Here is a 17373-nt window from a genome sequence, read left to right as displayed (position 1 = left end):
CAGTTTAACAGGCAGCTAGAGCCTGATATTTCTAACAGGAAATAGGCTCAGCAGGAAGTTAAAGAATTTTGGACTTAAGATAAACACATGCAGTGTGAAGACCACTCTTCTCTCTGGACAGTCCTTCAAACCTTTACTAGAAGCCTATAGAAATGTTTGGCAACTCCAGTGCATATAGTGGAATTTATGTGGATATTTAGGAAGCTTTATGAGAAACTTCCACATAATAAGATTCTGCTCAAGATTCATGTTTACAACAAGCAGAAAAGGAATACTTTCCTTCCAGAAAACCCGGATAAGTATACTTCTTACATTAAATAAGAAGTTGACAAATGTAAATTTAGGTAAATATGGTAGAGAGATTTTGGAATACAAAAACGATGAATGAAATTGTGATAATAATGAGAAAGGACCATTAGAACTTCAGTTATTGCCTCACAAATTTATTAAGTGAATGAAAAAATCTAGGTATTTCAGTGATGTTTAGACTCTTTGCATATAAAAATATATGGTGGAAACAAGTGTTTGGTCTGTCCCTCTGTAGTTGTGATATTACATGAAGTGACACTGGCCCTGGCCAGTGAGATGTAGCAGGAGCCAGAATCACCACAGCCAGACCCCCACCTCAAATGTACCAGCGGAGACTGTCCTCAGGGGCTGTAGGACTGAAGATGTGGTCGTGTGTTTTCTAGAGCTCTCAGATGGCCACGTCCGTGGGATTGTATGTCCTAAGGCATGTATAGAGAATGTGGAGCACAGTGGTACTGTTCATGCAGTGGTAAGGAAAATAAACATCTTTAATAGTAAATCCAGTGCAAATGCGGGATACATTTTTAAAATAAATACAGGAGACTAAAAGATTAAGGCATAAAGGTCACTGTTTCCCTGGTGCTTTTGGCTGAATAGTTCTTAAATTCTTTTGGTGCCTTGCGAGGAATAACCCTGGGATTGGAATCTGGGTGGGGCTCCTAGCAGAATGCTCTATGAGTGTGAAAGACACGAGGAATACAAGCTTTGTTGCTGCTGCTCATTCCCACCTGAAAGAGCTGTCAGTCCTTTAGGAGGACAAAAAAAAGGTCGATAGTTCAGTCTCTCAGGTGCCAATGTGAATAACAAAATGTGTTGAATCCACTTGTCAGGTTTTCGATTTGCTTGTGAGAAGTCCCGCTGTGAAACTGCTTGCTATAGGAGCTTAAGAACTTGGTACTCAAATTATGAGAGTATTCTAGAAGTAAATTGATTTTTATCGTTGTTTTACTCTAAGGGAGAAAGTTCAGCGATCCGTGTACATTTAGCACCACATATCTCTTTTTCATTCCTTTTTTCCTTGCTCAAGCAATTGTTTTACATTTTTAAATGATGTAGAGCCTCAGTAACATGCTTGGCTTAACCTTTGAATAACAAGCTTCTTTTTACACCATAGGCTTCATGACCAGAAATCAGCCCTGGGATATCTGCTTGTACTGGTCCCAGGTTTGCTTTCTCAGTTCTTCGTATCATCCAGACTCCTGAGCTGGAAATATCTTGTTAACTCTGCGCTGTTTAATATTCTTTAGAAACTAAAGTGCTTGGGCATACTTACAGCTCGAGTGGAATCTGTGCATTTTGTTTGACAAGGTTGTTGGCTGGTGTTTAGGGGCCATGTATTGGAAATCATGTTTGTGCGCAGCGGAGGGGGGATGGTCTCTGTGCTGAAGCATTGCACAGATGAGACCAGCTCTGCTCTGCAGATGAGTGAGGTGATGTGTCCAAGCTTGAGGAAAACCAGCGCTGCGGGGGTCTGAACATGAAACCAAGGAGCAGATTGGGTTGCAGGAGTAAAAGAATGTGAATTCTCACTGTTTAGGATTTGTAGTTGGGATCTGTTGCTATTATAAGAAAATACAGTTCAGAAAGATGCATGTTTTTCCATTGTTAAAGTCAGTGAAGTTAAACGAGCAGCTGCTTGTAAGAGTTAATTTTACTTGACGACTGCCTCCATCCCAGTAATGAAAGAGAGAGGTCTGTGGAACATCCTGTTCTCTCTGGAGCTGGAGCTCAGTTACTCTGAGGTCTTGGTTTACAGAAATTGTTGCCCTTCGGTTTCAAAGATCGTTTTCTTGACCATGAATTGTGTGTCTCTCAGAATATATATGCATGAGTGTAGTCTGTGTCTTCAGTTTATTGTAGAGAAGGGTTGGTGCGCTTGATACTGACCTGATGCTCCCGGGGAGTTAGGGAGTGCAGGAGGAGACACCCCAGCCCCTGTGTAAAGTGGGAAGGACAAAGAGACATTTTGGAAAGTGCCCCTGTTTGTTTTTCATTAAAAAACAAAACAAAAACAAAAAAACTGCCTATTAGAAGCCTGACATGCACACAAAAACCTGCATCTTTATTCATAATTACCAAAGCTTGGAAGCAACCAAGATGTCTTTCAGGTGGGGAATGGAAAAGTAAAGTAAGCTAGTACATGAACTGTCAAGCTGTGAAACACATGGAGCCAGTCTGAAAAGGCTGTGTCTCGTACACGTTTCCAACTGTGTGACATTCTAGCACAGGCAGAACTCTGGAGAGGGAAAAGGTCAGTGGTTGCCCTGAGGAGGGAGGAGAGGATGCGTGCGAGGAGTACAGAGTTTAGGGCAGCGAGGCTGCCTTGTGTGACACTGCAGTGGTGGGTGAGTGTCATCACGTCTTTGTCCAAACCACCGAACGCACAGCAGCGGAAGTGAGCCTCTGTGACCCTCGGTGAACTCTTGGGTGAAGGTGATGTGTCATGTAGGTTCATCAGTTGTAATAAATACACCACTTTTTTTTTTCATTTTTATTAGTTGGAGGCTAATTACTAATATACCACTTTTGTGGTGGTTGGGGGGGGGTTGTGCGCATGGGGGCAGAGAGTATATGGGAAGTTTTGTACTTCCTCTCAATTTTGCTTTGGACCTAAAACTGCTCCAAAAAAAGTCTATTAAAAATAAAAAGTTAAAAAAAAAACTACCTGACTTTGGTCTCTCTGTTACGTGTGAACGGGTATGAATCCTGAGTGCTAAGCAGCACTGTCAGTGACGTCCCTGCCTTATGCACACTCCCTGGGGAACCCTGCCCGTCCAAGCTGTGCCCCCTGCTTGCGCCTAAATCGACGTCCTCCGCTTCACAGCTTCTCATGGGTATGTGTTCACTTGCCTCTTGGATATTCAAAGGCACCTCAAATTCAGCATGCCTCTGCGTGTTCTCCTCTCCTGGGGCCCCTATATTGCGGTTTACAGAACAGTCCATCCCCCGACTGCTCCGTGACTCTCCTGCCCTGGCTGTGAACTTATGTGGAGGACCCTCCTCATTTTCTCTGTTACTGCTGCCGTGTTCTGGACCTCGGCTTCCAGATGGCCCTCCTCCAAGACATTCCTCTCCCTTGGAGAAAGTCCCTCAGCCTGCCCTCCCTCCCTGAACTGCTTCACACACAAATGTATGCAAAATGGTGTAACAGATGCTCATGTTCTTACCTCCAGGATCATCATTCCAAAGGTTACCTTTTCCATGCTGACCTAATTTCAGTGAGACATCTTGACATTGTTTTCTCTGCCTTACTCTTGAAGAGATCTGAGAACCCAGCAGGTTCTATAGCCAGACTTTTCCATTCTTAAGTGGATTAATCTAATTGCTATTTGTGTCAGTGTTTTCAAAATGTTATGTCCCTTTGGGATAGATGTGTTTCAAGACAAATATTTTGGACTCCTTTTCTCAATAACTTATCCACCAGAAACTGCAACTTGTAATAGTTAGCATTAATTAATATCTCAACAAGTGTTTACCCCAGCACCCTAATTCTAGCACTGCTCCATAAGCAACACGGGCTGTTTCTTCACCAGACCACAGCTTTCTGTCCTGGCCTCACCTGGGCACCCGCTGGGGGGATTGCTTCCTCAGGAGGAGATGACGAGGTGGACCAGGTTCTTCCCGACTTGCTTTTACCTTCTGTGCCTTTGAATCTGTGTGGTATTTAATGTCATTGAAAGGAGAATTATTAGTTGGCAAAACGCGTTATTTCTCGTACCCAAATATATGGCAAAATGGAAGATTTACTAAATGATAATCATCTTTGTAATGAGATTTATGTAAGAGTCAGTAGTATATAATACTTGCCAAAAAACAGCATAAACCTTGCATTAATTCAGTGTTCTAGATGTATCTTTAATGAGAAGACATCTTAAGAGCTCACCTCTGACCTCTCAGTAATAATAAGATACATGTTATGCCAAATTTTTTATGATTCCCATGGAACAGCCCTGACACAGACCCTGCATTTAGGCCTTGCAGATGTAGACTCTGATAGATCATCTTTGCCTTTCATTGTTGGTGATTCGTGTGTCAAGGACGCCATTGTATTTTCTATCAAAACAAAGTGCTAAGACATACATAGAAACTGAAAACTATTTAGTAAACTAGACAAATACTCATTTCAGGTTGTAGAGGAAAGTCCTTAATGCTGAAAATCTTGTTATGATTGTATATCGCTTTCTTGGAAGGCTGATAGTTGTGATTTATTAGTTTTTGATTTAGATTTAGTTTTGCTCAAAGCAGGAATTTGAAAAGCTTTAGCATGAAAAGTATATAGATAAAACTTGTTATGGTTATCAATTTTTAATTAAAGTGTAGTTGATTTGCAGTGTTGTATTAAATTCTGCTGTATAGCAGAATGATTCACTTACATACATGCTTTTTTAAAAAATATATTTTCCATTATGGTTTATCATAGGATATAGAATATAGTTATATGTGGAATCTAAAATATGACATAGATGAGCCTAGATACTCTTTTATTTTCATCAATTAATGGGATTACATAGTTGCAAGTTTCTGACCCCTCGTAGCCCAGCGGATGTAGTAGTAGCTACTTGGGCTTGGAGAGGACTGTCAGAAGAAACAGTGGAAACAGCAGTCCCTAAAATGAAGTTTACATTCTGTCATCCAAAGGTCAGCAGATGGCTTTCACTCTAAAGAGTTTTGGAATAGTGTTATTACCTCATGTCGTTAACATGCAGAGCTGTGTGCTCTTTTTGTTAGTATTTGCCATATGTATTGAGGTGCTCCTGTGTTGGTACATGTATGTTTATAACTGTTCTGTCTTCTTCTTGGATTGAACCCTCGATCATTATGTAGTGTCCTTCGTCTAATAGTCTTTGTTTTAAAGTCTACTTTGTCTTATATGAGTATTGTTAATCTAGCTTTCTCATGAATTCCGTTTGCATGGAATACGTTCTCCTATCCCCATACTTTCAGTCTGTAAGTATCCCTAGGTCTGAGGTGGGTCTCTTTTAGACATCATATATATAGGTCTGGTTTTTGTATCGACCCAGCCAATCTATGTCTTTTGGCTGGTGCACTTAATCTATTTACATTTAAAGGTAATTATCGATATGCACGATGCTATTGCCATTTTCTTAATTGTTTTGGCTTTACTTTTTGTAGGTCTTTTCCTTCTCTTGTGTTTTCTGTTTAGAGTAGTTCCTTTAGCGTTTGTTGTAAAACTGGTTTAGTGGTACTGAATTCTCCTAACTGTTGCTTGTCTGTAAGACTTTTGATTTCTCCATTAAATCTGATCGAGAGTTTTGCTGGGTGGAGTGTTCTACCACGTAGATGTACACGTTTTCCCCTTTCATCACGTGAAATATATCGTGCCATTCCTTTTGGGCTTGTAGAGTTTCTGTTGAGAAGTCAGCTGATAATCTTATGGGATTTCTCTTGTATGTTATTTGTCTTTTTCCCCTATTGCTTTTAATATTTTAATTTTAATATTTTTGTCAGCTTGATTACTGTGTGTCTTGGTGTGTTCCTCCTTGGGTTTATCCTGCCTGGAACTCTCTGTGCTTCCTGGGCTTGCTTGACTGTTTCCTTTTCCTGTGTTAGGGAAGTTTTCAGCTGTGGTCTTCAAATGTTTCCTCAGGTCCTTTCTTTCTTTCTTCTCCTTCTAGGACCCCTGTAATGTGAATATTGGTGTGCTTAATGTTGTCCCAGAGGTCTCTCAGGCTGTCTTCATTTATTTCATACTTCTTTCCGTATTATACTTTGCAGCAGTGGTTTCCACCTTTCTGTCTTCTAGGTCACGTATCTGTTCTTTTGCCTCAGTTATTCTGCTATTGTTTCCTTCTAGTGTGTTGTTCATTTCTGTTTGTTTTTTAGTTTTTCTAGGTCTTTGGTAAACATTTCTTGGATCTTCTCAATCCTTGCCTTCATTCTTTTTCTGAGATCCTGGATCATCTTCACTGTCATTATTCTGAATTCTTTTTCTGGAAGGTTGCCTATCTCCAGTTCGTTTACTTCTTTTTCTGGGAATTTATCTTGCCCCTTCATCTGGGACATAGTCCAGTTTCTTTTCATTTTGGTTAGCTTTCTGTGATTGTGGTTTTGGAGGCTATGGGATTATAGTTCTTGCTTCTGCCTGCCCTCTGGTGGATGAGTGTAAGAGGCTAGTGCAGGCTTCCTGATGGGAAGGAAGGACTGGCTGTGGGGAGAACTGGGACTTGCCCTGGTGGGCAGGGCCGTGCTCAGTAAAGAGTCCAGTTGTCTGCTGATGTGTGCTGTGCTCCTTCCCTGTTAGTTGTTTGGCCTCAGGTGACTCAGTCCTGGAGTCTGTAGGCTTTGTGTGGGTGTTAAGTTGCCCCCTGGTGGGTGTTGAGGGGCTTCCCTGGTGGCTCAGAGGGTAAAGCATCTGCCCGCAATGCGGGAGACCTGGGTTCGATCCCTGGGTTGGAAAGATCCCTTGGAGAAGGAAATGTCAACCCACTCTGGTACTCTTGCCTGGAAAATCCCATGGATGGAGAAGCCTGTAGGCTACAGTCTATGGTAGGCTACAGTCTATGAGGTCACAAAGAGTCAGACACAACTGAGTGACTTCACTTTCACTTTAAGTTGCTTCAGTCGCATCTGACTCTGTGACTCTATGGACTGCAGCCTGTCAGGCTCCTCTGTCCATGTGATTCTCCAGGCAAGAATACTGGAGTGGATTGCCATGCCCTCTTCCAGGGAATCTTCCCAACCCAGGGACTGAACCTGTGTCTCTTACCTCTCCTGCATTGGCAGGTGGGTTTTTACCACCAGTGCCAGCCAGGAAGCGCTGTGGTGGGGCTAATGGCAACCTCCAAGAGGACTTAGCCCAACGTATGGTCCCAGGACTGCTGCTGCTGGTGCCCCATCCCTGTGACAGGCCACTGATGACCCATCCTCCGCAGGAGACCCTCAGACACTGACAGGAAGGTCTGGCTCAGTCTCCTGTAGAGTCACTGCTCCTTTCCCCTAGGTCCTTTGTGCCCTCCTAGAGTGCAGTCTCTGTTTCCTCCAGTCCTGTGGAAGTCCTGTAATCAAATCGCATTGGGGCCTAAAGCCTTCACAGCAATGCAAGAGTGTCTTTGGTATTATAGATCTTCAGTTTGTGGGTTGCCCACCTGGCAGGTATGAGATTTGATTTTATTGTGATTGCACCCCTCCTACTGTCTTGTTGTGGCTTCTCCTTTGTCCTTGGAAGTGGAGTATCTTTTTTTCGGTGGGTTCCAGTGTCCTCCTGTTGATGGTTGTTGAACAGCTAGTTGAGATTTTCGTGTTCTTGCAGGAGAAGATGAGCTCACGTCCTTCTATGCTGCTTGAACCAATCTTGTAAGATGTATTTTTAATACTAAAATAAATGAATAATCTTTGATAGCTCATTTTATCATTTTGAAAACAAGACTAGGTTTATTCTTGAAGGCAGGAATTTTATTCTCACCTGACATTATTCCCATTCACTGGGGTTTCAGTTTCATTGACAAAACCCTGATCTGAGATGTGTGCTCTTTTTGAAAATGCTAATTGTTTTACAAGTTGAAAGCAGAACCTTTGGAAAACTCAAAAATCTTCCTTGAGATGATTTTACCCAGAACATTGATCCTTGTTTTAGGAATTACTGTTGTAAGTGATTCAAACTTGGAGATAGCTTTTGGGGGTTGGGAAGAGGTGGGCAGAGGACCAGATCGTTGAGGCTGCGTTTCAGAAACTGGAGCTGGGGCCCAACTCTGCCTGCGTGTCTGCTGGAGACGCTGAGCAGTTGTCCGCTTTGTCTTGGCAGTTCAGCACAAGCGCAGGTTTCTCGGAAGCTATCTGATGAGAGAGTAGGTGTGATGATGTTAGCCTGAGGGAATTTTAAGTGATTTTAACTCAGGGAGTGGGTAACTTTCATTTTGAAAATTTCATTCTAGCCTTGGTGTAGAAGGAAAGAATTGAGGCAGAAACATGGTGAGTGGAGATGCTGTCTCCATAGTCCAGGACAAAGGAAACTCAGGCTCAGGTGGAGATGGGAGTCTGATTTAGAAATATTTCCTACAGGAATTGAAGAGATAATTATAAATATTTTGCTGGTGTTTCTGTCTGCTTGCTTTCATTTAGGAAACATGGCTTGATTAGGAATCATGCTACATGGATTGACAGGAGCAACTGAAAAAGCCTAGACTGTCTGCTTCATCTGTTTTCAGAAAATTGATTTTGAAATATCTAAATAAATTATTTTAACCATTTTAGAGCATAGCTTTAGTTATGAACCATGAAACCTCTTGAACAATGAAAATGACATTTTGTAAAGAGATTTGACATTAGCAGATAAAGGGTGTAGTAAAGTGTTTTGTTTATAAAACCTTAATAAAATTTTATTGTCCTGAACTAGTAGACTTAACATTTCTTGGGGATACTGAGAGTCTTTGGTTGCACTGAAATTGCAGCAGACTGTCCCACTTTATTAACTGTTCATATGTTTTGACTCACAAAATTAGGATTTTTTTATTATTAGATACAATATATAAAAAATGACTTCATTTTGCATTTTGGTCAACATTGTTTCACAATATAGTATTTATTAGATGTTTTTAAAGCAATAGTTTTATTTATAAAGTGTTGAAAATTAGGTTTGATAAATTAATTCATGAATTACTTTTAATTAACAAAATGATTAAAGAAACAGGTTACCCTATATATATGCTGAAGCTGAAACTCCAGTACTATGGCCACCTGATGCAAAGAGCTGACTCATTTGGAAAGACCCTAATGCTGGGAAAGACTGAAGGCGGGAGGAGAAGGGGAGGACAGAGGATGAGATGGTTGGATGGCATCACCGAATCAACGGACATGAATTTGAGTAAACTCTGCGAGTTGGTGATGGACACAGAAGCCTGGCATGCTGCAGTCCATGGGCTTGCAAAGAGTCAGACACGACTGAGTGACTGAACTGAAGTGATACCCTGTATAAAACCAGAGGATATCCTTCAGTTTCTTTTTTTGTCTTAAGAAGGTTTTCTTTAGTGAACTGTCAAATGATTTATTAGTAGAATACAAGAGCTATATATTTGATACAGTTGAATCCAAAAGAAATCCTTTACTTTTGGTGTTTTATTTAAGTGACTTAAGTATCTTATTACTTTGAATGAATGTTTTAAATTTCTTTAGTTCAGATTCTTATAGAATAAGAGGACTTTCTCAAAAAAAGAGAGAAATATAGGCACAGGGACATATAATGTTAATATTATTGCACTAAAATATATCAGAGGCTCACATTTCCATGATACACGTTCAACCTGACACACAATATTTAGGAATAAGGCTTTGGCTCTTACATTTTGTTTATAGATCAATTGGGGGTCATATTTCAGTGTTGAATACTTTGAATTTCCTTCAGATCATTTCAGTTCAGTTGCTCAGTCGTGTCCGACTCTTTTTGACCCCATAGACTGCAACACGCCAGGCCTCCCTGTCCATCACCAACTCCTGGAGTTTAATCAAACTCATGTCCATCAAATTGGTGATGCCATTCGGCCATCTCCTCCTCTGTCATCCCCTTTTCCTGCCTTCTGTCTTTCCCAGCATGAGGGTCTTTAACAAAGAGTCAGTTCTTCACATCAGGTGGCCAAAGTATTGGAGTTTCAGCTTCACATCAGTCCTTCCAATGAACACCCAGGACTGATCTCCTGTAGGATGGACGGGTTGGATCTCCTTGCAGTCCAAGGGACTCTCAAGAGTCTTCTCCAACACCGTAGTTCAAAAGCATCAATTCTTCGGCACTCAGCTTTCTTTATTGTCCAAGTCTCACATCCATACATGACTACTGGAAAAACCATATTTGGACTAGATGAACATTTGTTGGCAAAGTAATATCTTTGCTTTTTAATAAGCTGTCTAGGTTGGTCATAACTATTCTTCCAGGGAGCAAGCGTCTTTTAATTTCATGGCTGCAGTCACCATCTGCAGTGATTTTGGAGCCCCCCAAAATAAAGTCTGTCACTGTTTCCATTATTTCCTCATCTATTTGCCATGAAGTGATGGGACTAGATGCCATGATCTTTTTCTGAATGTTGAGTTTTAAGCCAGCGTTTTCACTCTCCTCTTTCACTTTCATCAAGAAACTCTTTAGTTCTTCTTCACTTTCTGCATAAGGGTGTTGTCATCTGCATATCTGAGGTTATTGATATTTCTCCCGGCAATCTTGATTCCGGCTTGTGCTTCATCCAGCCCAGCATTTCTCATGATGTACTCTGCATATAAGTTAGATAAGCAGGGTGACAATATATAGACTTGACGTACTCCTTTCCCAATTTGGAACCAGTCTGTTGTCCCATGTCCAGTTCTAACTGTTGCTTCCTGACCTGCATACAGATTTCTCAAGAGGCAGGTCAGGTGGTCTGGTATTCCCATCTCTTGAAGTATTTCCCACAGTTTGCTGTGATCCACACAGTCAAAGACTTTGACATAGTCCATAAAGCAGATATAGATGTTTTTCTGGATTTCTCTTGCTTTTTCGATGATCCAGCGGATGTTGGCAATTTGATCTCTGGTTCCTCTGCTTTTTTAAAATCCAGCTTGAACATCATGGTTCATGTGTTGTTGAAGCCTGGCTTGGAGAATTTTGAGCATTACTTTGCTAGAGTATGAGATGTGTGAATTGCCTTAGTATGTTTATGAGATATTCTTGGTTTCTTACAGTAACATGGTTGTCAAAATGAAGAATGTTTGTGTGTTTGTGTGTATGTATGTATGTGTGTGCATACACTTTTGCATGTAACCAGTTTCACAGTGACTGAGCGATAAATGAAAGTCTCTCTCCCTGATTTCTTTGTCATCCTAGGATTTAGTGCTATGTGATTGGTTGCTTATAGCAATTTAGAAACCAATTTAGAAGTTTTCCCATTTTTATTTTGAAAGATAATATTTTTGTGACCAGAGGCTTCTTCATGAACTCAGGTGGATACTCCCCTCTTACTCTCTGTTTTGCCCCCTTTTTGTTTACTTCCAGACTCAGGCACATATGTAAGATTGACTCTGTAAAACTCTGGTCACATGGTTAGCTTTAGTGAAAGAATGGATCAGCTTTCTTTAGAATTCTTTGATTTAAAAATTAGAACAGTGTCCTTAAATTTTAGGAACACCCTATTCTTGCATTCTCTCGTCCCCATTTTGCATTTATTATTCAGATAAGTTCAGTCTGAGGCCTTTGGTGTGGTTATTTACCCACTTCTCTGCTTTCAGTTAACAGCCAGGTCCTTGCCTGCCGTGCAGTCCGACGAGAGACTCCAGCCTCTGCTCAACCACCTCAGGTAACAGCACCAAGGCCACCCTGTCGTGCTTGTAAGTGCAGCCCCAGCACCATGGGTGAAGCGCCACCGTGGGTGAAGCGCCTTTCGGGGCTAGAAACTTCACAGAGGTTTTCTGTTTTCCTTTTCTTTCTTTCTTTCTTTCCCCCTTTAATTCTGTGATTTAGGTTCTTAGTGCCATGGGCTTGTTACTCTTGACCTCAGGGCACTATAGAAAGTTCTTTTATTGAATAACAGTGTGTAGAACTGGTTATTAAGTTAAAATGAGTACCGGTGACTGACTTGAGAAAGATTTCAAAGGGAATGAGCCAATTTCTTAACTGTGAGACTAAGGCAGACTTGTGGAACCTGCATATATTTTACTGGGAGTAGTTGAGATAAGTTTTATTTGTTTTCTGAATTGAAAAAAAAATTATCCTCATTATTTAAAAAGCAAACTTAGAAAATACAGAAAAGGAGGAAGAAAAGCATGTAATCACTATACTTTTATATAATTAGCTATTTTTTTTCATTTTTTTCTGTTATTAAAATGTCTCCAAAATCTTAATTTTATTTTCTTGTGTGGTTATCCTATAGTGTATTTATCGTTCATTGCAGAGTAGACCACTTTTCATTCTTTTTCCACTAGTGCAAAAAATGCTGTATGTAAACCTTTATCTGTATTTTTGATCATATCCTTAGCATAGGTTTTCAAAAGTGGAATTTGTCAAAGCATATGAATCATTTTAAAGATTTAAGTATATTTATTTCTTTTTCAAAAACCTTATTCTACTTATGCTCTCATGTACAAGATCCTCCCTGTTGCTGTACCTGAACAGATGAGACAGTGAGAACAGTTGCTAATTTAATAGGTTTACCATAGAGATACTATTGGTATTATGTCCCTTGCATTGACTGTGTTAAGGGTGATTTTAAAACATTTTAATTATCCATTTTATTTTAAGGTAGTTTTAATTCTCTGTATCTGTGCGCATTTATTTATAGCATTTCTTGGTTTTATATGATCTTACTTACTTCAGATATAAATACCAGCTTCCCTGGTGGCTCAGCGGGTAAAGAATCCCTCTGCAATGCAGGAAACACAGGAGACGTGGATGGGTTTGATCCTGGGTTGGGAGGATCCCCTGGAGGAGGAAATGGCAACCTACTCCAGTATCCTTGCCTGGAGAATCCCCAGGAACAGAGAAGCCTGGTGGACTACAGTACATAGGGTCACAGAGAGTCAGGCAGGACTGAGCAAATGAGCACACGCTGTAGATATAAAGGAGAGTAACTCTTCATTGTTTTTGTTACAAACATTTTTTTCTGAAAGTTTTTTTTTATTATGTTGCATTATCTAGCATGCCTAAATTTTCAAGTTTTATGTAGCTAAGCACCTTTAGTGTTTTCCTTTATGGTTTCTTTTTATTCTTCTGAAACCTAGGATGCCACTGCTTGGTCAGAAATTGGCCTGGAGTTTATTTCCAGTATCTTTCAGTATTGCTCATCCTTCCCCCTGACTCCACAGTCCCTCTTTTCCTCCTCTCCTGCCTTCTCTGCAGTGGGGAGGGTGGGGTCCAGGCTAACATTTCTTGAGGGCCTGGGAGCAGCCTGAATACTGCACAGTTGTTAAGCTTCCTGAGCGCTCTGTGGCCTGAGGTGTCCTCTTCCCACCCCCAGCCCAACCCCAGTGTCTCCCTCTGGTGCTGGCTTTGCCCTCTCTATACCATTTCACATCATCACTGCAGGGATTCTGTCTCCCCAGTTTCCCTCGGGATGACCTGAGAACACCTCAGCCTGGCCTCCGAGGTCCTTCTGGAAGGAGCCGGCCTGACTCTGGACTTTGTCTCAGTGCCCACACGCTGACTTCTGCCAGCAGGGCCCCTGGGGTTCCTCCCAGTGCCAGGCCTGTGCTTGCCCCCTGCAGGGACTGCTCTTCCCCCTTCCTCTACCTCTGTGACCCGACTAAAGACCACTTGTCTTCGTTTGCCTCCTCTGATGAGCTCTTCCAGACCACCGCGTTCTCACCCTGCTCCTGCCCAGCGACCATTCGTGTTTTTACGTGCGTTCCTGTAATAACCAGTGGCTCCTGTGTCACAGCACTTGGGCTGTCGTCATCGCTTGCTGCTTCATCTGATTTCTCCAGTAAAGTATGAGAGCTGCAAAGTGCCTTTCATAATAGGTCTTCCTTATGTGTTTTGTTGAATGAATGAATATATATTATACCAGTGATATTTTTAAAAATAATTTTTTCATTTATTTATAACTGCGCTAGTTCTCTGTTGCTTTGTGTGGGCTTTGTCTTAGTTGAGGTGAGTAGGGCCTGCTCCTTGTTGAGGTGTGAGGGCTTCTCATGGCCGTGGCTTCTCCTGTTGCCGTGCACAGGCTCTGGGGTGCCTGGGCTTCGGAAGTTGCAGCTCTCAGGCTCTCGAGTGCGGGCTCAGTAGTTGTGCTGCAGGGGCGTGTAGGATGTTCCCGGACCAGTGAATGAACCCGTGTCCCCTGCATTGGTAGGTGGATTCTTACCCACTGCGTCACCAAGCAAGTCCTATTTTGTTGCTTTTTTCCTGCTTGAAGTTTTTATGATTTATATAATTTATAAACCATATTATTACAGTTCTTTCTCCTGTGAAACCACTAGTTCAGAAGACACAGACCTAAAGGGTTGGATCTTACTTCTAGTCAGTGCTCAGTCCTGTGCAATAATGATGGATTCTTCTCCCTCTACCCCAGTGTGGTCATTGTCAACAAGAATTTAGATTAACTACTGACACTTTGAGTCCTTGAAACATGCACAAACTGTACGTTCATTTAGGGCTTTCATTCTCTGTGGAATTCACTCTTGGCTGGTTGCTAGGCAACCAGGGCTGGATGCTACATGTGATATGCACCAACCCATGTTGCTGTTTTTATTATTTTTAAATCAAATGGTTTCTTGTTTCATTACCATGTCAGAGTCATCTGTATGTAGGGCAGTAGCTGATGTGCATAGTTTGACACTTTCTATTATACAAAGTAACCTTGTGAAAGTCTTTCAAGCATACTGAATTGTCTCTTTTGGCTGTTTAAATATAATGTTTTTCTTTTACCTTCTTTTTGCTTAGATCAAAATAGGAAAGAGTACTGTTTAGTTTGAAAGATCATAATGATAATCTTGTTAGAAAAAAGAATCATCATTCATTTGTATGAACTGTATAGTTTAAATATAACCTAGAGGGGAAGAACATTAGGAGGTTGAAATTGAAATCATTATTAGGTCTAATTTTGTTTATTGCCTTTAATGATCAAAGAGGAATGATGAGTAGCATTTTAATTAAATTTGTCAATAAAACTAATATGGTGGATGACACCAATACCTGTAAAAATGAAAGTAGCTATAGGGAAATTCTCAAGTCATTTTACAGGGTTTAGACGTTGAAAGAGAGTTATTCTAACATTTTGCCAACCTAGTATTTTAGGATATTGCTTGACAATATACATAATTCTGAGAATGTAGAGGCACTGTGCCTAGATTTTCTTAGTTGAACTTACTTCTATAGTTAAAAGTTAAATTAACCACAGGAAAGCATTTTGCTTCAATCTCTTATGGAAATGCAAGCTCTTCATTAGTGGCATCCATCAGGAACTGAGTGCCTATATTGTGCTTGGAATAAAAAATTAAGACACAATTTATGTTCTCAAGAAATTTACATTTTGATTTCATTTAAGTGTGCGATTCATGGGGTCGCAAAGAGTCAGACATGACTGAGCGACTGAACTGAACTGAAGTGTTTTTAATTTCATTCAAGAGGTTTATGAATGTAATGTGTAAGTGCCTGTGGCAGGAGGTAGTAGAACAAAATGGTGAATGTGTTTTTCAATCAAGTTCTTGGTGAAAATGAAAAATGTGTTTTATTTTTACTTAAAAAAACTGAAGGAAATTTTTGGCCAACCCAATAGAATTTGGAAAAATAGAAACGAATTCTGCCTCACTAATAAAACTGCTGCTAGGTTTTTGTTGTAATTGTTGTGATCTCTGTGCATATTTTTATGTAATAATAATTTAAATGGTTAAACTTTAAAAACATTCTTTTTCACTTAATATATCATACCTATATGATAAAGGAGAAGATTACTTTTCATGGCTCTAATTTTAAGTGATTTGTAATATTTAGTTGAGGATATATATATATATATATCTTTATGTCACCGTTCCCATTTTACTGGATATTTAGGCTTTTTTGTTGACTAAACCTGTGAAGAAAAACTGCAGACTCTGAGCAGGGTCTGTGACCAGGCGCGGCCCTGGTGGAGAAGGGCGCTGCGCTGACCGTGAGGGGGAGGTGTCGCCCGGCAGCGGGCAGGGCGGGGAGCGGGACCTGGGCCGCAGACCGCGTCTCCTTCCTCGGCCAGGAGAGGCGAGAGTGGCCACGCTCCTAACAAGGGAGTCAGTCACTTGATGAAGACAGAATTCAGAATAATGAATTTTAAAACTTACAGTGCGTCTGGATTAGGAAATTTTATTGTAGCCCTAACAAATTATCAGAAATTGAATGGATCAAAACAGCACTTACTTTTTTCATACAGGTCAGAAATGTGACTTGGGCCTCCCCAGGCTAAATTCCAGATGTCAGCAGGGCTGTGGCTCCTGTTGGAGGCTCTGGGGCAGAATCGGCTGCTATGCTTACCTGCGCTGTTGGCCGGGTTTAGTTCCTCAAGGAGGTGGGCCTAAGGTCCCCCCTCCCTTGCAGGCTTCCGCCAGGGCCGCGTTCCTGCCTCTGCCGCCCTCGCCCCCGTGGCCGCTCTGTGGTCCTCCATGTGGTCCCCTCCCTCAGCCAGCAGCGGTGTACCAGTCCTTCTCGTTTGCAAGGGTGACTTATTTGGCTGCATATCTGCCTCCTCCCTGAGACAGCTTTCTGCTTTACAGGCTCATGTGGTTGGATTGCCCACATGGATACCCAGGAGAATCACCCCACCTCAAGGTCCTTCATCTTAATTACATCTTCAGTGGCCTTTTTGCTACATAACCTAACGTGTTCATGGGTGAACATCTTTGGAAGCCATTGATCTGCCTTTTACAGTGAGGGTTTTCTCTTGAATTGAAGACAGCTTTTAATATCATTCCCTTTCATCAGTTTTACAAGTAAACCACTTCATTTATGTACAATACTGAATTACCCTGGGGTTTTATAGTTAGGTCACTTTGTTAGCTTAACATGTTGGAAAGTTGAAAAAACGGTTAACGGTGATTTTTATAAGAATATAAAGTACTGATTTTCTTTTCAGTGATATAGAAAGAAGATAGGAAAATCTTCCCTTGCTTGTTCGACTGGCCATCCAGCCAAGGCCAAAAGATACCTTTGTAAATAGTAGACTTTGTAATGAGATTGTATGTTTTGGCGCTGACTTCGGAGTATAGATGCAGGGTCACAAATCTTTTAGCATCTGAAGAGTTAGTTTTGTTTATCGTTGATTTAATACACATTACGAGGACTACTTGGTGCCAGATATGATGTTAGGTTCTAAGGATACGTATTCACTTTTGAACTTACACAACTGATAGTTGGTCAGAAAAGAGAATCTTGACTGAAGTAATCACAGTACGTTATGGTGACTGTTAGCGTAGGAGCGGACCTGACCCTGGGCTCACGGCCCCCACGGTGCTGTGTCCACGCAGCTTGTTCCCAGCCCGAGGGTCACGTGTCCGTTCATCCCCTGAGTCCAGGGTTTCTTAGGCGTTTATGCCTTGTGGATGCTGTCAGTCTTCCTGGAAAGCAGTTTATGATTATTTATGTTTTTCAAGTAGTTTCATTGCCTGTAGTTATTAAATTCCCCATTC

General features: G+C 41.2%; 1 protein-coding gene across 4 annotated transcripts in view; it reads left to right on the top strand.

Moving 5' to 3' along the window:
- Positions 1-17373, top strand: part of PRIM2 (DNA primase subunit 2) — a 324083-nt gene that overhangs the window by 186063 nt on the left and 120647 nt on the right. For 3 of the 4 annotated variants that reach the window (XM_043450411.1, XM_043450410.1, XM_043450412.1), the window contains exon 8: positions 11512-11579. The exons of the other annotated variant lie outside the window; for it this stretch is intronic. In XM_043450411.1, the coding sequence (XP_043306346.1) occupies positions 11512-11579 (68 nt within the window). The remainder of the gene's footprint in view (positions 1-11511; positions 11580-17373) is intronic. 4 annotated transcript variants of the gene reach the window in all.

The sequence above is a fragment of the Cervus canadensis genome, chromosome 28, assembly GCF_019320065.1.
Source record: "Cervus canadensis isolate Bull #8, Minnesota chromosome 28, ASM1932006v1, whole genome shotgun sequence".
Lineage (NCBI taxonomy): Eukaryota > Metazoa > Chordata > Mammalia > Artiodactyla > Cervidae > Cervus > Cervus canadensis.
Note: the sequence above shows the minus strand (reverse complement) of the source record. Positions and strands in the feature narration are given on the sequence as shown.